General features: G+C 41.8%; 2 protein-coding genes across 2 annotated transcripts in view; both read left to right on the forward strand.

The window, feature by feature from the left end:
• The window catches only part of LOC126273028 (allergen Tha p 1-like), a 405,450-nt gene that overhangs the window by 346,413 nt on the left and 31,791 nt on the right, over nt 1-27,246 (forward strand). The window lies entirely within an intron of this gene.
• LOC126273033 (allergen Tha p 1-like) lies at nt 7,792-11,337 on the forward strand. The gene is made up of 2 exons (XM_049976426.1): nt 7,792-8,021; nt 11,029-11,337. The coding sequence occupies exons 1-2, from the start codon at nt 7,841-7,843 to the stop codon at nt 11,217-11,219; spliced, it is 372 nt and encodes a 123-aa protein (XP_049832383.1). The 5' UTR covers nt 7,792-7,840; the 3' UTR covers nt 11,220-11,337.

The raw sequence follows: 27,246 nt of genomic DNA on the forward strand, positions 1-27,246 counted from the left end.
GTTTGGAACGACATTTTAAATTATGACACATTTCCAGGGACAGATGTCTATTCTAACCACAATGTGTTGGTTATAAACTGTAGATTAAAGTTGAAGTAATTGCAAAACGGTAGAAAATCAAGGAGATAGAACCTGGCTAAATTGAAAGAACGACATGTCGTTGGAAGTTTCAGAGGGAGCATTGGGCAACAGATGACTAGAACAGGTTAAAGGCACAATGTAGAAGACGAGTGGGCAGCATTAAGAGATGAAATAGTGGAGACGGCGGAGGGCCATATAGGAAAAAGACCAGGCCTAGTAGATGTCCTGGGTTAACACAATAGATATTGAAGTCAGTTGATGAAATGAGAAACTTTAAAAATGCAGCAAATGAAGCAGGTGAAAGCGAATTCAAACGTCCAAAAAATGGGATCGATAGGAAGTGCAAAATGGCTAATCATGGAAGGTTAGACCAGAAATGTAAGGATTTAGAAGCAAATTCAAGAGAGAGATAGGTACCGCCTACAGGGAAATTGAAGAAAGTTTTGGAGAAAAGAGAAGCAGATGTATAATTATTACTGACACAAAAGAAAAACCTGTCCTAACCAAAGAATGGAAGGACTATATAAAGAGTCTATGAAAGGGAGATGAGCTTGACAACAATATTGTAGAAGGGTAAGAGAACGTAGATGAGACGGAGATGGGAGACACGATATATGCGAGAATAATTTGACAGGGCACAGAAAGCCGAAACAAGAATCTAGGAGTAGACGCATTCCGTTTGCGCTGGGAGAGCCAGCCATGACCAAATTATTCCCTGGTGTGCAGGATTTATGAGACAGGGATACCAGCTTCAGACCTCAAGAAGAGTGTAATAATTGCAACTCCAAAGGAAGCAGGTGGTGACAGGTGTCAAAATTACAGAACTATCAATTTAAGAAGTCATGGTTGAGAAATACTAACACAAATCCATTGCAGAAGCCATGGCAGAAGCCAACATCTGGGAAGATCAGGCTGGATTTCGGGAAACTGCAGGAACACGAGGAATGATACTGACCGTAAGACTTGCTTTCGAGGTCAGATTCAGAAAAGGTAAACCTACGTTTAAAGTATTTGTATATGTAGCGAAAATTTTGTCAATGTTGACTGGAAATCTCTTTAAAATTCTGGAATTAGCAGGGGGAAAATACGAGGAAAAAAAGGTTGTTTACAACATATACAGATACCCAACAGCAGTTACAAGAGTCGAGGGGCATTGAAAGGGAATCAGTGGTTGAGAAGGGAGGGAGACAGGGTTGGAGCTCATCCCCAATGTTCCTCAGTCTGTATCTTGTTTACCACGGTAACTTCACATTGCAGTATATCGAAGACAGAACAATCGCGGTTACACATGTGCAACGAGAAATAATTTATTAAAGTGATGTACATTAAAAAATTCCAGTTTTTCATGCGTTAGGGCCAACGGCCTTCCAGCAGTGGCCATACCGGTTCCCGTCAGATCACCGAGGTTAGGCGCTGTCGGGCTTGGATAGGTCAACGTCCGAGCCTGTCTAGTGGTTTCAGCAAGCGTGGAGCATTCAGCCTCTGTGACACCAATTGAGGAGCTACTTGGCTGAGAAGTAACGACACCGCTCACGTAAAATAACGTACGCGAGAGCGGTGTGCTGACCACTTGGCCCTCCGTATCCACATCCTGTGACGCCTAAGTGCTGAGGATGAGACGGCGGCTGGTCGGTAAAGTTGGGCCTTCAAGGCCTGTTCGGAGGTTGTTTGTTTTGTTTTATGAGTGCGAAGGTGTGGCACTCACGTAAAGTTCTAAACCTAATCCAGCCTAACACAGTACATAATTACAAATAATCCACCTGTAGTTCAGTACGGACTAGATGCAGAGAGTTCAAGTTCGGTCTCTCAACACGTAAACACTTCGACTAATCTTCGTCGCTCGGCCTTGGTTGTCTGAAGACTGGAACTGTCCACAAATTGGTGACCGCACGTGAGAACTGTCCAATAACAGTTGGGAACTGTAGGCAACAGGAATTTATGTCAACATAAACTGGTAGTACAGAGAACTGGCGAGCGCTGGCGTGCGGGTGCTTAAATACTGCCGATCTGGTGGATACATTCAATAGTTGTAGGTTCCAGGACTCTCTCTGGTAGCAGACGTAACTATTGGCGGAAGGATGGGCTAGGTGAACTTCACGTATCGGAAGTGTAAACATTTTCCTGATATGTTCACTAACAAGGAGGCGACCGAAAATACTGGGTGCTATGCTCTGCACCGGTTATGTTGAAATGGTTCAAATGGTTATGAGCACTATGGGACATAACATCTGAGGTCATCAGTCCCTAGCAGTTAGAACTACCTAAACCTAACTAACCTAAAGACACCACGTGCATCCATGCCCAAGACAGGATTAGAACCGGCGACCGTAGCTGTCGCGCGGTTCCCGACTGAATCGCCTAGAACCGCTCGGCCACAACGGCCGGCATGCTGTGGTTAGGGCACCATGTGATCACGTCCCAGGTAAACAGCACACAACACTTTTATTGAAGAGTACCTAAACTGTATTTTCAAGAGCAGAAAAGTTCACCATTGCAGTAGTTTGTGAAAGTTCGTGATTGGAGCTGGATTTCAGGAATTTGAATTTAGGCTGAAGGGCATAACCGTGAACTAGGCAAAGTTTAATGCTTATTCAGATAGAGAACAAAAAACGTAGTGAAGTTCTACAACCGAAATGAAGTTCCTGATCGTCTCTGATGCAGCAGCCAGGTCCTGGTGATGGTGAAGGCAGACACTGGCAGCTCCGACGGTCGGCGGTGTCTGGTGCGATACGGCGTCGTACGTAGAGACATTTCCTACCGATACTCTGACTTAAGTCAGCACCTGGCCCAGAGCTATTTCAGAGCGGCTTGGTGCCTCTGTAAGTGCCCAGGCCGCGTCACTATACTAGGGAAGCTACTCGCGATCATATGATCTACGGAGGCAAAGAGTTTCGCGGGGCCAGCGACCTTTGGTGTCGTCTACATTGCCACGTGACATCCTAGTCAGCGTGCCTGACTGAAGCTCTGCCACCTGTTTATGTAACCACTTCGAGGTTCCTCTGCTGGTATAGCACTGCTGTGAGAAGGGTTATCAGTCTGTCGGGCACACATCCCTCACGCAGCCTTATGTATGGTGCCACGGTGGCACTTTTTGGAGGGTGTGGCCTTCTGATGTTAATACTGCGTATCACACGTAGTGGAGGCAAAGTACTTAACTGTCTAGGTACTTCCAGAGTACAGTAGTTCAGAAGAAGTATTACTTGATATGTACACACCAAAACAGTTTAATACAGTTCTTCAGGTAATATGTTTCTCACATCACAGAAGAATCATCTATCGGGAGACATGTGAGGAAATAGACGCCATAAGAGATGGCAAGTTTACTACATCTCCCAAATTCCTTTCACAAACATTATAATGATGGGAAAAATACTGGACTTGTATGTTTCACGCGGAATGAGCTTATCATAAGGGCAGTCAGCTGCAAACACGTCAGAGAGAAGAAACGTTACTCTTTACACTCTGTTGAAGCTAGAATGTAAGGCCATCACTAGGTTATATCCAGAATGAAAATATGCTGAATTGTAGTGCAAACGATACAAGTTTATTTAACATCTCACTTCGGACATTATTTTCACGTAATAGTACATAAATACAAAATCACAAAAAATCCTCATGCAAAAAACCAATTAAATCACGTGATACTGTGTACATTCAAAACAGTCATAGTATAGTTGCAAATGTGTCTACACAACCACTGCATTATCAGACTCTCAATCCTTCTAATCATGGCAACTCCCTGGCAGAGCAAGCCAGTTCAGAAGCCTTCCGCGCTTAAATACAGACAGGGGCTTAAAAGTGACCAATCAGAAAGCACTGTTATTCTACCTAGCCTTGCAGTGCGTTTCATTCAGGAACTGTATTTTACGCTCTGTGGCGGAGTGGACGCTATTCCCAAACTAATGCCAGATTAGAACTGTGTGCCGGATTGGAATTCGAACATAGACCATTAAAGATTTTTGGGCATCTTCCTCCCCTTTTTCGCCCTAACTTCCTCTGTGTCGTCGTCTTCTTCGGGGTTAGAACATGAATTCGTATTAATTCCCTCTTCGAAAGTTATTTATTTCTGATCTTGTGCGAACAGAAATTTAGTAGTCAAATAAACAGAAACTGGCTCACGAATGAGCATGTAATGATAACTTACTTGTGACCATGTAATGATAGAAGTAGAAACAGTAAGGTATGGCAACTGGAATGTAAAGCGCTTACGTATATTAGGTGCTAAAAACGTAGCTGCGAAAAAACCTTGAGTGACAGGTGAAATACTTCACTTGACTGACGAAAGGACGAAGTTCAAGAATGTTGAAGGAAAGACTGGAATACAGCAATATTAATCATTCAAGAATGAAATACACTAATCAGCCAGAACATTATGAACACCGACTTGTTCTCGATATAAACCCGTCCAGGCGATATCAGCGTCACCTGGCGAAGAATGATTGCTAGTCAGACACACGCACAGTTTATGTAGTACCAGCGAGTGTGCTGGCTCTGAGCACTATGGGTCAAACTCGGTCAAACTCAGAAGAGGAAGAACATACACAAAAATAGTACGTTGAGTGTCTCCATGTTGGGGAGGAATTGTCCGATGTTGTGATGGAAGAAGAAATTGGAGCTGATTCGGAAAAGGTAGGGGATCCAGTATTAAAGTGAGAATTTCAGATAGCTTTGGAAGACTTCAGATCAAATTAGGCACGAGGGCTAGATAACACCTCATTGTAATTTTAGTAATCATTAGGTGAAAAAGCAACCAAACGGCTACTCAAGTTGGTGTGTAGAATCTATGAGACTTCCGACATGCAGTCAGAGTTTCGGAAACATATTGTCCATTTAATTCTGATGTTAGCAAGAGCAGATATTTGCAGGAACTGTCGCACAATCAGTTTAACAGCTAATTCATCCAAGTTGATGACAAGAATGATACACAGAAGAATGGAAAAGTAAATCGAGAAACTGCAAGTTGAATATAAGTTTGCCTTTAGGAAACATAAAAACACGAGGCCGACAGTCTTGGCCTTGCCATTGGTAATGGGACCAGAACTCAAGAAAAACGAAGACACGTTCGCAGGATTTCTCGACCTGGAAGAAGCGTTGGGCAGTTAATATAGAGCAAGATATTCGAAACTGTGAGGAACATAGGAGTAATCTGTAGGGTCAGGCGAGCAGAACACAATATGCACATGAACCAAGAGAGGATAATAATACAGGAAAACAAATGACGAAGTGCTCACATTAAAATGGGGTATTATTGGGCAGCAGTCTCCCGCCCCTACTGTTCATTCGATACATAGACGAAACAATGACGAAAATAGCAGACTAATAGTGTAATTAACATTCAGAGTGAAAACTACCAATGATAGGATTCGCTGATGACATTACTATCCTCGGTGGAGGTGAAGAAGATTTGTCAAGATCTGGTCAATGGAATGAACAATCAGTGAGTATTGAAAATAGACTGAGGGGAAATCGAAGAAAGACGACGGTAGTGAGAGGTAGTAGAAATGAGAACAGCAAGAAACTTAAAATTATAAATGGTGATCACAAAGTAGCCGAAGTTATGGAATTCTGCTACATTTGAATCAAATTAACCCGTGACGGACGAAGCAAGGAGAATGGAAAAGTAGACTAGCACAGGCAAAGAAGGTGTTGCTGCCAAAATAAGTTTATTGTTATCAAACATAGGCCTAAATTTGACTATGAAATTTTTGAGAATGTACGTTTGGAGCACAGCATTGTATAGTAGTGAAACATGGAATGTGGGGAAGCAGGAGCAAGAGATGATGGAAGTGTTTGTAATGTGGTGCTACGGAGGAATATTGAAAATTAGGTGGACTGAGGAATGAGGTGGTTCTCCTCAAAATCGGAGAAGAAAGGAACTTATGTAAAATACTAACAAAAGAAGGGACCGGATGATAGGACTTGTTTTAGGACATCAGGGAATAACTTCCATGTTGTTAAAACGAGCTGTGATAGATAGAAACCGTAGAGACAGGCAGAGATTAGAACACATCAAACAAATAATTGAGGGCGTAAGCTGTAGGTACCATTCTGATAAGAGTTTGGAACAGGAGAAGAATTCGTTGTGTGCCGCATCATGTTCTCTGTAGCTCGCTGTGATGTGGAACAGGTCAATTGGTTTACAGTACCACATCATTTCAGTGGCAACATGATGACCATTTTCATACATTATTTTAACTTACATTTTGATAGTACCTAATCTATCTACAGCGTAGTAAATTAAGCACTGCCTACTGCCACACTCCCGCCACCAATCCCCACCTTTCCACCCAAACGAGCACACATCAACCTGAACACAAACTCCCTTAAAAGCAAGGATATGGGCCATAATAACTGTAGCAGAGCTGGTCAAGCAAAAATACGTACACTTTGTGTTTTAACCTATTCATTACTACGAGGAAGTAACAATGTGTTTGTATTGCCGATCATTTGTATAAGATAATCCTGTTGAGTCATTGTTGAGATCATTTTTATTATTGGTGTCAATGTTTTCGAATACGCAGTTACAATGTGTAGCTACAATTTTGACTCGGAAAATTATTGAATAAATGTTATGACAGAGATTCTGTGGCATCTTCAGATTATTTTATAACTCGTCTCGTATTTTAATAACTTGGTTCTGTCTGTTGTTAAATCAGACTTCCTGTAGGTCGTTCAGATTTTATGAAGTTGTAACATCGGGAGAACTGTTCATAGCTACCCAGTCTGAGCTCAATTGGTTTAAATGTCCATTCCAATAGAGAGAAAGTATATCGTTTCCAATGAATCCGAAGCCTGCAGCCCACATTTACTCAGTTACTTTGGGAACCAATGTGGGTTATGTGTTTTCAGTCGTATTTCTCGCTGCGGTTACTAAACCGTCAACAACAGTTAGAAATTCCAAGCTTCGAGACAGTTCCGTCTCTACAACTAGCAGTTACAGATTTCTAAGCTTCCAGCTAATCACCGTTATTAAATATATACTTTAAATCTAAATTTGGGAAGACTGAAATGAAATTATCATATGTCATTGATTCCTGGGAGTAATTCGGCGTCGAGTTGCAAGTCTTTCAGTGGACACCATATTGGGCAACTTGCGTGTCGACGGTGATGGGGACTACAGAACACCCAGTCTTCGAGAGGAGAAAATCTCTCACCCGACCGGGACTCGAACCTGGGTCTGCTTCATAGCAGTCACACATGCTGGCCACTCAGCTAAGGTGTTGATAATACTCATAGAAAGTGCAGTTAAATATGGGGCGGGCTGAAAAGTGATGTAGTTTCATTTTCTGAAAACAGTGTTTGAACAAGAGGCTAAAACTACATTTTTTCAGGTCGTATCTGCCTTTACTGATGACTCACAGTCCAGAGAAGTCGGCTACCCTATGACTCCCAAGAAAACATAATCCGCGTTACAAACTTTTCCAGAGTACGTCGATGGGAACGATTTTGACCGAGTTTATTGGCGAGGCAACTATTTACTTGTGTACGCACAGTAAAAGAAGAAGGAATTTCCACTAAGCCATCATGGAAACTGCATTACAGAGAACGGTCACGAGTGCTCGTGAGAGCGACTGGCTGTTCACAGAAACGGCGAGGTGCGTGGACCGGTCAAGGTCAGCGTCCGCTACCCGGCGCCTGCGTAAACACTCGCCGTGACGTCAGGAGCGCCGGCGAACGTACGTATATATAATGCAGCGGACACTGAGTCCTGCAGATCGCACCCCGGACGCCACAGAAGTAGCGCATTGCCGAAGTCACGATGCAGAAATACACTGTGTTGCTGGTCTGCCTGGTGGCAGCTGCCGCCGCGTACACCACCAAGTACGACAACATCGACCTGGACGACATCCTGCAGAACGACCGCCTGCTGAAGAAGTACCACGAGTGCCTCCTCTCTGACAGCGACGCCTCCTGCACGCCTGACGGGAAGGAGCTCAAGGGTGAGTGCAGTGCTGGCCACACACTATGCTTGCCTGTTTATTGATATACGTTATCTTTCTTACGTCTGACTTACAAGGGAAGCACACATCCAGCGTGATACCGATTTCGCTCTTCACTCTCACATCTGTACCATAGACTTAGTTGTAACAAATGTTGCTCTACTATGATGAACTTTTCAGTCTTTTTAGAGAATTGAGCTTCAAAGTTTTAGGGGTCTCTTGAATATCATGAGGGTAAGGCTGAAGTCTATTCCAGCCACCTTCGAAAACCCTTCTTTTCCTAGTCGGCCGAAAAAACAATGGTAACAGTTCCACTTCACAAACACAAACGTATCTTTTCAGTGAACAAAATCTAAAGATCATATATGTCGTTATCAATAGTCGACTAACAATTCGATCGCTTCTAATATCCGAATGAAATTGAATGAAATACAGCAGTTAGGAAAGCAGGTAATGGTGTCGCCTTTACATAGAAAGAAACTGCTGCTGGTTTCTACTGACGTTCCGAAAGTAATATGGATGCTAAGGACATCATTTGAAGCATGTACAGCCTGATATAACTTTATTTAACCACGAATCCCTGTTATAACTCACATCGAATGTACCACTGTCATTATTGTTGAGACATACCCCAGTAGTCGAATTCGCTACCGTACTGTGCAGTGGCGCTCGACTCGGAGACACGCCTGTTCGAAACCTAGTGGTGGATAAATATTCCACCTCAGGTATTTGGCTGGCACAGGGAGGACGTTAATATCCTGATCGCCACTTTTTCGGCAATATTCTCGGTTAAATTCGAAACCTGTCCTTAGCGTCTCATGAAGTGAGGGCATCTGACACGACTGATACTGATCCGTCCATCGTATCGGGACATTGGACTCGGCTGCCTCCTTGGTGCTATTCCACAGGAGTAGCGTATGTATTGGAGGTGGGCTCCACTCTCTCTCGTTTCTCATCATCATCATCATCATCATACGACACAAATACGTAAACGCTATACATAGGCCCATTGTGCTCACCTACGCTGTACAAACACGCATACGATACAACTCTCACGTATCTGCATTGATAGGTCCTTGTGATTGCCGTGGAGGACGTCCTTTCATACAGGCGGCCGTATTCACTCGAGCCAGCAATGCCATACTACATCTACAGTCACATCATTATCATTATTGTTATTCTTCGAAGAAACATGATTGGCTTTAGTATGCCTGATTGGGAGAAAATTTGGAACCAAATCGACACTAACATAGTACGGTTAAAACTCTAGAGAGCTGTGTTAGCCGACTGCGCAATCACCACTGCTCTGCGACTGGCAGCTTCGAATGGGATTTAAAAGTTTTGTAAGACTTCGAACATTGATATCTCGGAAACGCTTTAGGAGCGAATGGTACTACAGCATATTTTTTTATATGTATGTGTGTTCTGCCGCCATGAGAAAGATCGGCGAAATAGAAGACTTGAGAGGTGTATGCTTCCCCTGTTAGTAGCAACATTAGCTTTCCAACAATATGCCAGAACTTTTCTCTGTTCTTCCATACATGAACTTTCATTTTTTGTTAGCGTAGAGTCCGGGAGTACTGTTGTTTGTGACGAAACTACCTCACCAGTGTGGAATGTTTGTCTTTGGAATTGATTTTTTAAAAAAGTCACTGCTTCGATACCAGCCTCTGTCTCTTGTACCTTGAACCAATATTCCCATATTTACATAGCTGTCACCTTCCAGTATGGTCCAGAATGTACTCAATAATCCATATTTCTTTCTACTGTAAAATTTTTCCTCTTGTTCTCCTTCCATCATTAGGATATCTACTCCAAGATGCATATCACATATCTGATACCTTAATTTTCTGTGCTCTATTTCGCTCAAATTTCACGTTTAACGAGATAGCTATGCGGCTTGTTGGTCTGTGAACCACGATCAAAGTAACGGGTCTTGCTTATTCAACTGTTAATTAAAAGCCGGCCGCTTTGTCAAAGCGGTTCTAGGCGCTTCAGACGGGAACCGCGCGGCTGCAATGGTCACAGGTTCGAGTCCTGCCTCGGGCGTGGATGTTTGTGATGTCTTTAGGTTAGTTAGGCTTAGGTAGTTCTAAGTCTAGGGGACTGATGACCTCAGATGTTAAGTCCCATAGTGCTTAGACCCATTTGTTTTGATAATTAAGATATTACGTGAGGAACAGCTTTCAGCTTACTTAGGGAGGAATTGTCTTCGAATAGATTAGTTCACAAGTCTCTGGTTCTAATTTTTTTCCCCTGCCCCCTCCCCAGCTCATGTTTCCCCCCCCCCCCCCTCTCTCTCTCTCTCTCTCTCTCTCTCTCTCTCTCTCTCTCTCTCTCTCTCTCTCTCTCTCTCTCTCTCTCTCTCTAAGAGAGTGTGCCATGTCTAACAGTCAAAAGTTCCTCTTCTGCCCAAGTGAAATAGATAACCACAAGCTGTTCAGGCGTACTGTATGTGAAATACAGCAAAAAGCAAACGCCGGAAAATGCAAAATTCACAAAATTCTTAGACAATACTGAAGACATGGGAGGCAAATATTGCCACACTAATTAGTATTTTCGAAACATCTTATACCATACCTTAGAGCCAAAACGACTTCGCAAAATCGTGATGCAGCTCTTCGTTATACTGTATGCACCTGCCCGAACTTCTCTGTTAGGGAACTGTGAGATTTTTGTTTCTAGATATAATGTTTGGATACATACCCGTGAGAAGATGTTATAATACCCCCAGTCCGCATATTTCGTTCACTAATGAAACGAAAGGATAATATGCGCTAGAATATACATGTCCGCAGGAAAGAAAGCAAGTATATTCCGATTTCTCTTCGCTGTGGAAGTCTGTAACGGTGTCCGCTGAAGCACGTGGGGCAAAACTGAAACACAAACAACCGATGTAGGTTCAAAACGAAACGATTGGACTCACATATAATTGTATTTTAGTATTTCTATATTAAGTATTTTTGATGTCTTTACTCTTCTGATTGTGTTCCCTGTGTGTTAACAGCCGCCGTCCCTGATGCGCTGACCAATGAGTGTGCCAAGTGCAACGAGAAGCAGAAGGCTGGCGCCGAGAAGGTGATCAGGTTCCTTATCAAGGAGAAGCCCGACCTGTGGACGCCGCTGGAGAGCAAGTACGACCCCACCGGCACCTACAGGCAGAAGTACGGCGAGGAGCTCAAGAGGGTCTCTGCCTAAACTCCTGCAGTGGCTAGACTGCACAACTGTGATAGCTTCTAATCAATATCTCATGTAAACTATTTTTTACCTATGCGGTTCGTTCCTCTTTTGTAATAAAAAAAATTACCGAAATTTTTATCTTGTTTATCGTGTGAAAAGGTAACCAAATAACCACGGTCATTTACTTTGAAAGAAACACGGCGAAAGTTTTAGCTCCAGAATACTTACGTTGCTCAGAATATTTCATTCATTTAATTATGCAGGCATTCATCATTTTTACATCATTTTCACACAACGATGCGTATGCTATAGAAAGGCTTTCCACTAATGTGGAATGCAACATCTAGAGCGAACTGTATCATAAAAAGAGGAAAACATTAACAGCTATGGTAAAAAAGCACAGATTATTGTGGTTGATGGAATTTGGAGAAACAAAGGCAGGTCATAATAACGAAAATTCAGAGTGAGAATGGACGTGAGAAAGGGGTAGGAGAGGAAGTGAGGGGACGACGTGATAGAAATACACGTAACGAACAGCGGGGGAAAAATCGCCTTGGCTTGCAGAGAAACAAATGAGAAAGAAGCAGAACTAGGAGGTAATGTCTGACAGTGAGAAAGCTGGCCATAAGTGTTAATTTTTAGGGAAAAATGTTACATTGATGACAGGATGTTCTCCATATTTTTATTGAATGTAACAGTGTTTTGAACCGTGCGCACAGTGGAGAGCATCTTCTTCCAGAGGCGAATAGCAGCAGCAAAGAAGGAGCTCGCGAATATTTTTATTTCACGGACGGGCACAGGTTGGGTACTACATAAGGGAGACCTCGTTTTCAAACTATGGTGAGGTGATAGGTACATAATCTCTAATACGAGCTACTGGGGGGACATGGGTTCTGAGGACCAGAGGATATACACACAGCTCATGGTAGTCGCAAAACGTGTCAGGCATACAAGCATCCTAATCTGGTGTATGAAATACTGACATTCATATACAAGAATGTGGCAGATATAATGGACTCAATCATACACGGTTGGTGCCAATCATCGTCCGTTACCACTACTCGATCAATACTGGTTGACGTAACAGTGGAGGTTTGTCAGAACGAGTGACTGGTCAAGTGGACATTTCACATCGTGTGGGGATACATTCTGAAGTTTTCTGAAGTCTTCTTGCACATGGTGACAATATTATCTGCCCTGTATGTTATTCCACAGATACACACAAATTCTTCACCGTTTTCAGTTCTAGTAAAACAATACCTTCGAAGGGAATGGAAGGCAAATATTAAGAAAATTTAGAACTATGTAATAGTTGATGGGCTACTAAACTTATTTCGGACTTCTTCACGTTTAGTGTAAGTCCTATGTATTGTGTCCATTTGAGCGATGATGACAAATCATACAAATCATCATTCTTATGGATGGTGTCAGTATGGATATCTACAGAACAGGTCTGGCACAGGAGTGAAGTTGGTGGTCGTCGGCATAGAAATGACACTTATGAAGTAGGGAGTTGACTCAACCTAGGAGATATGACTGAAATATAGAAAGAAGAATAGTAAGCCTGACTGACCCTTCAGGCACTCCTGAGAGCGCATGCTTCGTGGAAGACTTTCCATTACCACAGGCAATACGCTTCTGTCTGTTTCTCAAGTAGCTTTCAGACCACTTTAGCACATTATTTGAAACGTTTAGCTGTCGTACGTTTTTTTTTTTAAATATGTCAAAAGCGTTGCTGAAGTTGTGTCAATGTTGTCTCCTCACAGATCTGTACGAAACATTACTGGTCATCAGTTTCCTTTGTTAATTAATACATTACACAAATAAAACATAACTCCAATTGTGAAACAGCAAAGTGAGTATTATTCGAAATGAATTGTGGGTACGACTGACACATGAAGCTTAAGTGACTGTATGTGAGCTAAACAAACTTAATAAAACCAAAACCCGTTCCGTCTTACATTTATACATGTTGTTACACATTCCCTGGTTTCCTGTAACTGAGCTGTCTTTTTCTGCAAGTAGCTCATTATGCACAGACACACTCACTCACCACACTAGTTGAAATTAGGAAAACGGAAAGCTCCGCCCTTCTGGGCTCGGAGGGTTTAATCTATAGTGTCATCTTCAGCCAATGGCTTCATCTGGATGGGTTATGGATGGGCGTTGTCGGCTTTGTAGGCCTTGCAGTCGCTGCTTCTCTTCCAAATAGCTCCCCAGATCGCATCAGGAGGCGGCGTGGACACGGGTCTAATGATCCCACTAAGGACAAAACCCTGCCAGTACCGGGAACTGACTCGAATCCTCTGCATGGCAATCACCCATGCTGACCAGTCCGCTACGGAGGCGGAAAGATTGACAGAAAGACGTCATTACTCTGACACGTTCGTAATGAAATGCAAGTATACCTACGAAGAATGAAGCCTTTGACCCGACTTACATCACATCCTCTTCACAATTATCATACTCCAAATACAGATCAAACCACACTAACTCGCACAACTTGAACCAGAAGAAAAAAAAATTGCACACAATGATGTACCACAACAAATTCACTCAAAAAATAGGTAACATATTTAAAAAAAAGGCATAAACATTGATTACAAAGCAAATAATTCCATACGAAATCACACCCCAAAACCGAAATCAAAACCAGACAGATACGAACTATGTATTATCTACGAGGCGTGTTTCTTAAGTAATTACCGTTTTGAAATTATTAAAAGACGTCCTTAGATATCTGAATAATTTTATTTTTACATGAAAGCCTATACCTTAATTTACGTTTCTACATAATTTCCGTCAATATTGAGGCACTTATCATAACGTTATACCAGTTTTTGAATACCCTCCTCATAGAAGTCTGCCGCCTGACTTGTTAACCACTGCATCACCACTGTTTTGACTTCGTCATCGTATTGAAGACGCTGACCGCCCAGGTGTTTCTTCAAGTGCAGGAACAGATGGTAGTCACTGGGTGCAAGTTCGGGACTATACGGAGGATGATTTAGAGTTTCCCATCGTAAAGGTGTGATGAGATCTTTGGTCTGATTCGCCACATGCGAACGGTCATTGTCTTGCAGCAAAACGATGCCGTTGCTCAACTTCCATGCACTGTTTGCTTTGATTCTGGTGTGACGTAGGCCACACATGTTTCACTGCCCGTAACAATTTGGCTCAGGAAATCATCACCGTTGTAGCGGTACAGCTCAAGGAAAGTCAATGCATTGTCTAAGCGTTTGGTTTTGAGCACATGCGTCAACATTTTCGGTACCAAACATGCGTACAATTTTCGGTACTTCCAGTGCTCGGTCACCATGCCATACAAAACGCTACGAGAAACATTAGTCATCCCGCAAGGAGGAAATCGTGATGATTCTGTTTCCTCTCACTTTATTGTCCACTTCCTGCACCAGACTTTCATTAACGACCGAAGGACGCCCACTTCGTTGTTCATCATGCACATTTTTGAGGTCATCTTTAATTGCGCTCACCCAGTTTCTTACCATTCCATCACTGATAATGTTTTCTCCGTAAACTGCACAGATCTCACGATGAATATCGGTCGCTTTTAGGCCTTTAGCACTAAAAAATCTGATAACAGCCTTTACTTCACAGTCGGCGGGACCCACGATTATCGGAGGCATCTCAAACACTCAGTACACAACGTAAACAAGGAAGAATCAGACTACAAGTGCTTAGATTAAGGTACAGGATTTCGTGTAAAAATAAAATTATTGAGATATCTTAGCACATCTTTTTTAATTTCAAAACGGTACTAACTTTTAAAAAAACGCCTCGTATCAGCTCAGTTGTAGAGATTGTGAGAAGATATGCATTGGAATGCCGTCACGAAATATAAAGAACATATCAGAGCATTTAAATACGGTACAAATCATTGAACATTCGCTGATCATCTAAAAGAAGAGCACCATAGACCAAGCAATATTGAAAACGACACGAATACCATAAAAATCAGTAAGGCAGACACCTTCTCCCTTTCCAAGAAAATTTCCACATACAAAAAGCATCAACACAAATTAAACAGTTGCTCAATAACCAGATAAATATTGGAAACCAGACTCTGTATAGAATAACTGATGAAATTAGATGAAGCAGGAAAGAGCTTTTTCCATCTTTCAGCCCTTCCCACTCTCCCACAACCCCCCCTCCACTCACAGTTTCATTTCACTCACCTTCTCCTGTAACTCACACTCCATCACACTGCTATCTACTTAAGTCCACTCATCATAGTTTCTTCCTCCCCACCAAAAACAAATTTACAAAAAGGTAGAAGGTCAAAGACAAATGGTTCAAATGGCTCTGAGCACTATGGGACTTAACTTCTGCGGTCATCAGTCCCCTATAACTTAGAACTACTTAAACCTAACTAACCTAAGGACATCACACACATCCATGCCCTGAGGCAGGATTCGAACCTGCGACAGTAGAGGTCGCGCGGTCTCCAGACTGTAGCGCCTAGAACCGCTAGGCCACCCCGGCCGGCTGGTCAAAGACAAAGTAGTGGAAAGGTTATGTTGCTAACACTGCAAAACACAAACAACAACACATATTAGTAGTACAAAAACAAACAGAATACAGTGGTGTGCATAAAAGAGTGTTGTGAAAAACATAAGAAATGCATAGTGCTGCAGAACATCTAAAAATTAGACCAAAATTATCAGTGTCCAACACAGAAAAACAACGATGTGCTAGCAGACAGTATTTCCCGATGTAAACGAGAAATCAGCTGAAAAACCACCGTAAGTACAAGTTTTTCGATCCAAAAACAAATAAAAATGTAACTGTTCAAATGTGTGTGAAATCTTATGGGACGTAACTGCTAAGGTCATCAGTTCCTAAGCTTACACACTAATTAACCTAAATTATCCTAAGGACAATACCAATGCCCGAGGGAGGACTCGAACCTCCGCTGGGACCAGCCGCACAGTCCATGACTGCAGCGCCTTAGACCGAAAAATGTAAATAATTTTATTACAGACCACTGTTGATGCTTTACCTCAATAAAGTGAAACGGGTCTGATGGAAAAAAAATCACGTAAGAATTATAAAGCAACTGCGGACACTATAAGCACTCAAATGAGTAATTTAAAGCTATAGACCATCTGAGTGCCATTGGCGTTCTCTGCTGTTGGTTTTGTATCGTCTGAGATGCAGTAGTCTGGTATAGACCTACTACAAGAGCAACACACTTCCTATATGTGCGGTCAGAAAGAAGACGACAGGTACAGTTTGATATATTATTTCGATTAATAATAAAAAAAACAGAAATTTCAGTGTCAATGATTGCTGCGTATAGCATACAGAGCGGTCAGTAACACTCTGGAAAGCTCATAAGGACGCGGCCGAAAGGCTGTGTTGTGAATTAATTGTTAAGAAAAATTTCGATATGTGGCACCGTTACAACGTTGATTATCATTATGGTAGCCAATCAGGCGGTAGCACTCGCAAATTAGAGTAGCCCGACAGAGACGCTATCGACAAACCTGTTCTTCGTTTGGTTTCCTAAAACCAACAAAAGAGAACAGTACAAAAATGGACCTGGGAGGGTACAAAGGATCAAACCCGAGCCAAAGGCTGACCAGTCTCGTATGCTATCACCTACGCTCTGAGAAAAACTGATAGTATATTTTTTGGCGCAACGGCCAGATTGGCTAACTTCAACGTCAATTAAGTAGGAAACGGCGGAACGCAACGAATTTCATCTTGACAACTACCCTGCTACACCCTTACAAAGTTTCCAGACTGTACCTGACCACACTGTATACTGCAACTTCTATAACACGCTCTACGGTTCTTGTTTCGTATTTACAACTGTCCGTTTTGTAACAAAATAGCCCCACGTTTCTACCTTTTATGCACTTGCCGCTGTAAGAACTATCTGCAGATTTTTCTTTTATTTGTCGTGAGTTCTTCACTAAGAAACATAGAGGAACATTACAGATTCTTTAAAGAAAATTCACTTCTCATACCTTGAGAATAAACGTAGTGATCATGATAAGTGCTCCCCGCTACATACAATACGTTATGTATGTCTTGAAGACCCCAGTGAATAGTGAAATATAGTGTTATTGGACTGATGAAGTAAACTTTTGTAATACTGCTGATACTGCTCTGTCTGTAGATTTTGATGACACTACCCTGGATATTTGTAGCAATTCCCGAGCTGATGTAGATGAACAAGCTCATAAGTTTCAGTTTAGTTTAGACAGATTAAAACTGAAGTCCTTTTTCATGAAGCAAACTAAGTAATTTGGTTAGTGTGTTAGGTGTTAAATAGGAAAAAGCTGCACTGCTTGATCCCAGACTCAAAGAAAAGAAGGAGAATACATTCTTCACGTGAAGACTCAGTTTCAATGTAAGCTTCCCTATCGCATTAGTTCCGTACTATTGTGAAAAGTAATAACACCTAAAACATATGGGAGCCATGGGATGTCTTTACCGCATGCTTATTTCTAATACTAATACAAAATTGATACACAAGAGCACTTTTATCCGACGAGTGAAGTAGGGACGGTAGTTCTTCTTCTAACAGAACCTAATTGTAGATCGCTGGAGCAATGGAAGATAGGAAAAAATAGAGAAAAAAGCGCAGATAATTTTCGTTTTCAACAAAACGCACAAAATTAAATGCCTGTATCAACAACGTTATTCGATTGTTGAATTGTGGAACATGTTTTATGGTAGTTTTGGAGACCTACAACCTATTGTATGAAGATCAGCACAGATTACGTAAACAGTCACCTTGCAAAATTCGTCTCATTATCGTTGTCCACGAGATCCAGAGCACCGTAGACTACATCCAGATTATTGCCGCGTTCATTCACTTCGATGCAGTCCTGCACTGTCGTTTTGTGAACAAAATACTCGGTAGCGGAGTAGCGGACCAAATGGATGGTTTCAGCACGCGCTAACAGATAGAACTAAAGAAGTGTAACTTAAGGGTATGCTGGTATCATTAGAAAAATTCCAACGCTAGGAAACAATACCGAAGTTGAGGAGGACCTACAGTCGTTCGACGAATGATGTATCGGCCTTCATAATGGATTGAATATGCCCAGACGAAAAACCCACTGCTTTTTTTTTATTACACCATCGCCGATTCAGTAACAACCGGAAATGTACCAGTGCAACCGAAAACGGAATGAACTTATAAAATTTGCAGCAGGAAAATCAGATGACAGGATGAGATTTACTGCAGTAACAGTAACCTTAAGAGGATGTTAACTCACTCACGGAAGACGTGGCTTATATAAAACTCATTCGAAAAGTTTTCGAGTATTGTTTATCAACATTGGCCCATTGCCAGGTAGAATTACAAGCAGCGACTTGCGGCACGTTTCATCACTGGTTCGATGTTAAGCGCCAGAGAGTTACGAAAATATTCCAGGAGCAGACTCTACAATACAGGTGTTTTGGGTCGAGGAGAGGCTTACTGTTAAGATTTCGAGAGCGTACGGCCGCCTGGTAGAATTTTGCGCAGAGCATAACTTAATCATAGTTAACACTTGGTTCAAGAATCATGAAATAAGGTTGTATACATGGAAGAACTGTGGAGATACTAAAAGGTATCACAAAATTTATATAATGGTGAGACAGAGATTTAGGAACCAGGTTTTGAATTGTAAGACATTTCCAGGGGCAGATGTGGACTCTGACCACAATCTATTGATAATTAGCTGTAGATTAAAACTGAAGAAACTGCAAAAAGGCGGGAATTTAAGGAGATGGGACCTGGATAAACTGAAAGAACATGAGGCTGTACAGAGTTTCAGGGAGAGAATAAGGGAACAATTGACAGGAATGGAGGAAATAAATACAGCAGAAGAAGAATGGGTAGCTTTGAGGGATGAAATAGTGAAGGCAGCAAATAATAAAATAGGTAAATAGACGAGGGCTAGTAGAAACCCTCGGGTAACAGAAGAAATATTGAATTTAATTGATGAAAGGAGGAAATATAAGAATGCAGTAAATGAAGCAGGCAAAAAGGAATACAAACGTCTCAAAAATGAGATCGACAGGAAGTGCAAAATGGCTAAGCAGGGATGGCTAGAGGACAAATGTGAGGATGTAGTGTCTTATCTCAATAGGGTTAAGATAGATACTGGCTACAGGAAAATTAAAGAGACCTTTGGACAAAGCAGAAACAAGTTTCATGAATATTAATAGCTTTCATGGAAACCCAGTTCTAAGCAAAGAAGGGAAAGCAGAATAGTGGAAAGAATATATAGAGGGTCTATACAAAGGCGATGTACTTGAGGACAATATTACGGAAGTGGAAGAGAATGTAGATGAAGATGAAATGGGAGATATGGTACTGCGTGAAGAGTTTGACAGAGCACTGACAGACCTGAGTCGAAACAAGGCCCCGAAGTAGACAACATTCCATTAGAACTACTGAAAGCCTTGGGAAAGCCAGTCCTGACAAAACTCTATCATCTGGTGAGCAAGATGTATGAGACAGGTGAAATACCCTCAGACTTAAAGAAGAATATAATAATTCCAATCCCAAAGAAAGCTGGTGTTGACAGATGTGGAAATTACCGAACTATCAGTTTAATAAGGCATGGCTGCAAAATACTAACGCAAATTCTCTACAGACGAATGGAAAAAGTGATAGAAGCCGACCTCGGGGGATATCAGTTTGGTTTCCGTACAAATGTTGGAACACGTGAGGCAATACTGGCCCTACGACGTGTCTTAGTAGAAAGATTAAGGAAAGGCAAACCTACGTTTCTAGCATTTGTAGACTTAGAGAAAGCTTTTGACAATGTTGACTGGAATACTCTCTTTCAAATTCTAAAGGTGGCAGGGGTAAAATACAGAGAGCGAAAAGCTATTTACAATTTGTACAGAAACCAGATGGCAGTTATAAGAATCGAGGGACATGAAAGGGAAGCAGCGGTTGGGAAGGGAGTGAGACAGGGTTGTAGCCTCTCCCCGATGTTATTCAATCTGTGTATTGAGCAAGCAGTAAAGGAAACAAAAGAAAAATTTGGAGTAGGTATTAAAATCCATGGAGAAGAAATAAAGCTGTGAGGTTCGCTGATGACATTGAAATTCTGTCAGAGACAGCAAAGGACTTGGAAGAGGAGTTGAACGGAATGGACAATATTTTGAAAGGAGGATGAACATCAACAAAAGCAAAACGAGTATAATGGACTGTAGTCGAATTAAATCGGGTGATGCTGAGGGAATTAGATTAGGAAATGATACACTTAAGGTAGTAAAGGAGTTTTGCTATTTGGGGAGCAAAATGACTGATGATGGTCGAAGTAGAGAGGATATAAAATTCAGACTGTCAATGGCAAAGGAAACGATTCAGAAGAAGAAAAATTTGTTAATATCGAGTATAGATTTAAATGTCAGGAAGTCGTTTCTGAAAGTATTGGTATGGAGTGTATGGAAGTGAAACGTGGACGATAAATAGTTTAGACAAGAAGAGAATAGAAGCTTTCGAAATGTGGTGCTACAGAATAATGCTGAAGATTAGATGGGTAGATCACATAACTAATTTGAAGGTACTGAATAAAATTGGGGAGAAGAGGAGCTTGTGGAACAGCTTGACTAGAAGAAGGGATCGGTTGGTAGGACATCTTCTGAGACATCGAAGGATCACCAGTTTAGTATTGGAGGGCAGCGTGGAGGTTAAAAATCGTAGAGATGAAGACACTAAGCAGATGCAGAATGATGAAGGCTGCAGTAGGTACTGGGAGATGAAGAAGCTTGCACAGGATAGAGTAGCACGGAGAGCTGCATCAAATCAGTCTCAGCACTGAAGGCCACAACAACAACAAACAAACATGTCCAAAAAGATTTGTGCGCTATGTTAGTTTATCCCACAAAAGTATCAAGATACAACAAGGAACGTAGAGAAATTACGTTTACCAACAGACGTTTTTCCCATGTACCTTTTGGAAATGCAACAACGAAGAGGGGAAACGATAGAAGTACCACAAGTACCCTGCGCCACACAACATAATGTGGCTTACGGAGTATAGATGTATCTGTGTGTGGTTTGTCCAGGCTATCTTGTATTATACAAATTTTATAAAATGCTGACAATCAGTGGGATGATGTGGGCTCAGTGTGACACTGCTATTCGGAATGCTGACACCTCTTGTCGACCTTCGTCTGTCAGTGTTCTACTTCTAATGTTTTTATCGTGGATGGCTATACAGTTGAATAAGAAGCTTCTCACCAGCAGATTGTCACTTTATTAGTATTGTACGCTGAAATGCTGTTCTGATGTCACAGGACATACCTGGTTGTAACTGGATATAAAGCTGCAATCATCAAAGGAGATTTTTGTTGGCTTCAGTCAACCATTTAACACATTCCTGGCAGGGATTGTCGTAGGGCGAATGTTAGCTGCAGACTACCAAGATTTTATACCTTATGTCACCTCAGTGGGACCATTTTGACACACACACACACACACACACACACACACACACACACACACACACAGGACGGTCTAGGTTGGTTTGAAAGTTATTGTGCGTTGAAAGCCGATACGTATTTTACAGTCACGCGTGCTTCTGTAGCGTTACGTTCCGTGTACGAGCACAGTGGTACACATGGCTCTTTCTAGTGCAATAGATACAGCTCTGTTAGTAGTTTGACAGGTGTACAGCTAGTCACAGTAAACACTTTTATATTAATCTTTCGAATATTCATACAGTACTACGCGATTTGGAAGAAGAAAATATCTCCTGACAACTCCATCAGTACAATGTTCTCAAGCTAAATGAAACACGTTCTGTAAAATTCCTAGCAGAATTTCTGGATAACGAGATACGTGGAGTCAGCACTCAGAGAAACAAGAAGCTCAGTTTAGACAGTTTTGCCATTAGAAACATGTCTCACTGAAATGACGTAATGATAACATGCTGTCATATTTTGCGTCTGTTAATTCTCTCATGCATCATGGAAGTATCCTCTGGGCAACGCCAATAAAGCAAAGAAAATATTTATTAATCTGAAGAGAAAAACAATAAAATTATGTAAAGCAGATAACCGCACATCTCCCACAGAGTGTTTTAGAATGTTGCAATTCTTGCACACAGTTCCCACTTGTTAATGGATATTGATACCGATAGTAAAAAATTGGTTGAAATGGCTCTAAGCACTATGGGATTTGACGTCTGAGGTCATCAGTCCCCTAGACTTAGAACTAGTTAAACCTAAGTGATCTAAGGACATCACACACATCCCGAGGCAGGAGTCGAACCTGCGACCGTAGCACCCGCGTGGTTCCGGACTGAAGTGCCTAGAACCGCTCTACCACAGCGGCTGGCTTATTAACAATAATTCAGTTTAAGATGAACTATGATTTACGCATTCATAGTGCCTTGCCACCTTTACCAACGTTTAAAATATAATTATGTACTGTGGTGCAAAGGTAGTCGCTAAGCTCCCATACAACACCAAGTAAGAATTAGGAATGCCTAACACCTCAAAGCACAGTCAAAACACCATACCCGATTAGTAATTCTCTTCTGAATATTTTGTTCCAAGGAGGAAAAGTCTTCATAACAACGTGAACAAGTAGCAATGAAAACATCTCTACATGAAGCAAATACCACGGTCGTACCTTAGCAAAAGATCTGGCCAAGAACCAGATAAAATCCTCGTAACGTTAAATCGCAAATCGTTCACCAAGGGAATTGTACAAACTGAAACTAACTTGTGTCGCGATCCAATTTTTCTCAATAAATTACGGTACAGGAGAACTACAGCGAGAGTGTTTTTACTCTGCAGAAGTAAGTCTGTGCGTAACAACCAGAGTAGAATGGACCAAGATACGATTATTTATTTATTTTGATTTTTTATTTCGTGTGTGCCACGTTTCCTCGTATGCTTTCTCTTATGAGACCTGGGCTGTATGAATGAGATATTATGTGAAGTAGCAGAAAACTTCGGTCAGAGAGTGCAGCAATGCACGAGTAGAGTGGTTCTGTGGTAAGATAGTACCAACCCCTAAAAGCGTACAAGTTTGGCAAAGATAGTGTCCAAGTCAGGTCAGAGAGGTCGCTAAGACACGAGTTTCTCTACGTCAGGTAGGCGAACCATCCCCTCCACTACCTTTTGAACGAACAACGGTTAGGCGATGTGTTCGCAGGCCCACTTGTTCCTGGGCAGCGGCGCTGGACAGACGGTGAGACGCAGCACTCGACTTTGGTAATGTTAACAAAGGAACCGGAATGTCTCAAAACCGCTCGTCACTAAAGTCCAGATGTTGAAATCAGGTGTGACATTAGCACCAAACCCCCATAAGGGAGTTTATTTTCATGATTTAGTCCAATATCAGTAATAAATTTACGTTTGTGCCTAGGTCAGGCCACGTACCATGCGCCTCAAGCTCACAGTCGCATTATTGCTCTGTCTTTATTTGAAGTTTACTCATTTAATGTTTTTCAATGTGGTCTTTTTTACAGTAATAGTTTGGGGGTTTTAAATTTATTTTCATATGTTTCCTTTGTGTACTTGCTTCACCCCCCCCCCCCCCCCCCCCCCACCTTGGTAAACTGCAGTTTCGGTCTGCAAATGTGTAGTAGTCAATTAAATAACCATACGGTAGTGGGTGAGTGTATAATAGAGAAGGAATAATCTTGTGTGTCCGTATTTGTGTTGACTACCGCTACTTGGCCACGTGAGTGGAATAGTATTGATGTGATAATTAATTAAAGTTTCTTGTGTTCGCCATAACTATTTGATTCGCGTACAAAGCAGTGCATTCTGTAGAATACACGGTTTAAACTCTTGTTTCTAGGAAATTTCAGATTTTAATGTCCATTGATAGAATAAAGACTTGCCAAATTTTCCATCAGAATGATACTTAAGGTGTCCGCCCCCCCCCCCCCCAAATCGCCGTCCTCTCCCTCCGCCCCCCCTCCCACATTTCAGTAACGTGGTGTTGTTTCTGAACGCAAGAGTCATTCATAGTTAAGTGCACCACTTGCTACTGTCTTCAGCGTATGTTTTAACGAAAATTGAAATATTTGGGCAAATGCTCTTATATTGTGACCGAGTTCGCTTCTAGAGCCTTTGCTGAACTTCTTCTGCGTGACCTATAGTTTCTGATTGTAATAAGCAAGGGTTTAAATATAATTGTGTGCCCACATAAAATTACATTGAAGCCCGGTCTGCACTATCCTCTCCCTTACCATAATTGGAGAGACCAGTTGTGATAATGTATATTCCAACAGACACACGGCTAGTTATTGAAATGCCATCGGTAATGAATAAATATCAATTAACCTATACACTCCACTGATTAGTTCCTCCATCATAAAGAATAGGTGTAAGACAGTACCACAGTTAAATGCTGGGAAATCAAAGTAAATAATGGCTCTATGCTCCCTATTAAGCGCTGCATAGGTGCCTTCTATAGTAGTTCCAAAAAATATTGCGTTATCCGTTGCGTTCAAATTTTACCGGTTGGTTAAACCTAGCAGGTAGAAATCATTTACACCCCAGAAGTAACTTGCAGGGGCCTGTAATTTCGTAGACAACACAAATTTATTAAGCCATTGCTACAGAGGGTAGCTTGCTGGAGCTGTAGCACAAGACCAGTAACTGTAGTCTGCATACCAGGTCGAGTTATAACATTAACTGCAACACCGCCAGTAAGAAGATTACGTTGCAAAACTTGACGTCATTTTTCCATCAAACACAGTCCCGTTTGGACGACACAGTAATAAGCATCACTGGCGTAGAGAAACAATTGATAAACGTGAAAACAAATAAATCGTCTGGTCCGGATGCCAACCGAATTTGGTTTTACAACGAGTACTCTATGGCATACACCCCTACCTTAGCTTGTATTTATCTCGAATATCTCTCACAGCGCCAAGTCCCAAGCAATTGAAAAAATCGTACATGACTGCTGTATACAAGAAGGCTAAAAGAACGAATCCGCAAAGTTACAGGCATGTATCCTAAACATAGTTTTGCTGCAAAATTCTAGATCATATTTTGAGTTAGAGTATAGTGAATGTTCTAAAGATTGAAAAGTTTTTGTCCACGAATCAACACGGTTCTGGAAAGTATCTGAACTTGCGCTTTTCTCACATGATATACTGCGAACTACGGATAGGGGCAACAGGGAGATTACGTGTTTCTAGTTTTCCAAAAAGCATTTGACCGGTGCCCCACTGCTGACAGTGAACCAAGGACGGGTATATGGAATAGGCTGATACGTGGGTGGCTCGAAGCATTCTTAAGTAACAAAACACAATAAGTTTATATCGACTGCGAGTGTGAAACAAGATTATTGCCAGGAGTGCCTGTGGGAATTGTGGTAGGACCGCTATTATTATCTGTATACATAAATGATCTACCGGAGAAGATGGTGGTCGTAAGCTGATGATGCTGCGGTGTACGAGAATATGTAGAAATTGTGTGATTGTAGGAGGATACAAATCGACACAGAGAAAATTTCTAGTTGGTACGATGAATGGCAGCTAGCTCTACACGAAGAGAAATGTAAGTTAATGCGGATGAGTAGGAAAAACAAACCATTAATTTTCGGATTGAGCATTAGTAGTGTTCTACTTGACACAGTCACAACGTTGAAATATCTGGGAGTGACGTTACAAAGGAATATGAAATGGAACTATCATGTGACGCTTGTGGTAGGAAGGCAAATGATCGATTTCTGTTTATTGGGACAATTTTAGGAAAGTGTGGTTCATCTCTAAAGGAGACCACAGATAGGATTCTAATATAACATATTCTCAGTTCTGTTCGAATTTTTGGGATCCACACAAGGACCGTCTAAAGAAGACAACAAAAGAATTCAGAGAAGGCTGCTACATTTGTTACCAGTTGGGTCAAATAATACTAAGCTAATACGGACATGCTTCGAGAACTCAAATGGGAACTCCTCGACAGAAAGAGACGTTCTTTTCGAGTAACGGTACTGAGATAATTTCGAGAACGGGCATTTGAAGCCGACTACAGAATTATTCTCCTCTTGACAATATACATCTCTCGAAAGCACCACTAAGATGAGACACGAAAAATTACGGCTCATACGGGAGAATATAAACACTCAATTTTCCCTTGTCCGTTTTGCAACAGGAGGAGGAAAAGAAATCACTAGTAGTGACAAAAGAGACGTTCTTTTCGAGTAACGGTACTGAGATAATTTCGAGAACGGGCATTTGAAGCCGACTACAGAATTATTCTCCTCTTGACAATATACATCTCTCGAAAGCACCACTAAGATGAGACACGAAAAATTACGGCTCATACGGGAGAATATAAACACTCAATTTTCCCTTGTCCGTTTTGCAACAGGAGGAGGAAAAGAAATCACTAGTAGTGACAAACGGTACCCTCCGCCACACACCGAACAGTGGCTTGCGGAGTATGTATGAAGTTTAGATGTAGATTGTGAAGTTGCGTGACAAGCCATGATGAACTGTAAGATAACTGTATTTCTATATATAGATAATTATTCTTATGAAAAATGTCACTGTAATTTAGCTATCAATAGAAAGCAAGAGCAGCAATTTAATGTAACTTAGGGAAAAAATACGTTTTTTATTACTTTTTTTTATTTTTTAAGAAGTAGCTTTCTCTCTCATTTTCTACATCGGATTTAGCTGGCGTATGAACAGAAATCTTTTCACAGTGTACTACCGCACGGCTAGCGCCTGCGGTTCTACTAACCTTCATACAGCTGCGTATTGCGAGTAGCGGCATCTTCCCTCGCTCGCTGCCTACACGGACTCGGGCGATTGCAGAAGCAACCGACGTGCTCAAAAACATTTCCGTGCAGTCTCCAGAAGTCGCCATCAATCCGGGCGGGGCGAGTCTGGTCACAGGTGTCACTGCCAGCGTCGGCACCACATGGTTGCCGCCAACCACAGGCCTTCAAGCACTGGTCCCTGTATCCTTCCGTCACCCGGCTATATAGTACGTCACTCTTCGGCCGAAGTAAGTCATTTACGCGTCTGGAGTCGCTCCGTGAACAAGTGCCTCACCTCGCCGAACACCCAGTCTCTCTGCACTG

The sequence above is a fragment of the Schistocerca gregaria genome, chromosome 5 (assembly GCF_023897955.1).
Source record: "Schistocerca gregaria isolate iqSchGreg1 chromosome 5, iqSchGreg1.2, whole genome shotgun sequence".
NCBI lineage: Eukaryota > Metazoa > Arthropoda > Insecta > Orthoptera > Acrididae > Schistocerca > Schistocerca gregaria.

What these genes read in the sequence shown, in the direction of transcription:
- LOC126273033 (XM_049976426.1), top strand. Translation starts at nt 7,841, where the DNA reads ATGCAGAAATACACTGTGTTGCTGGTCTGCCTGGTGGCAGCTGCCGCC. An exon ending in TGACGGGAAGGAGCTCAAGG is followed by an intron (nt 8,022 to 11,028) that starts GTGAGTGCAGTG and finishes GTGTGTTAACAG; the next exon opens with CCGCCGTCCCTGATGCGCTG.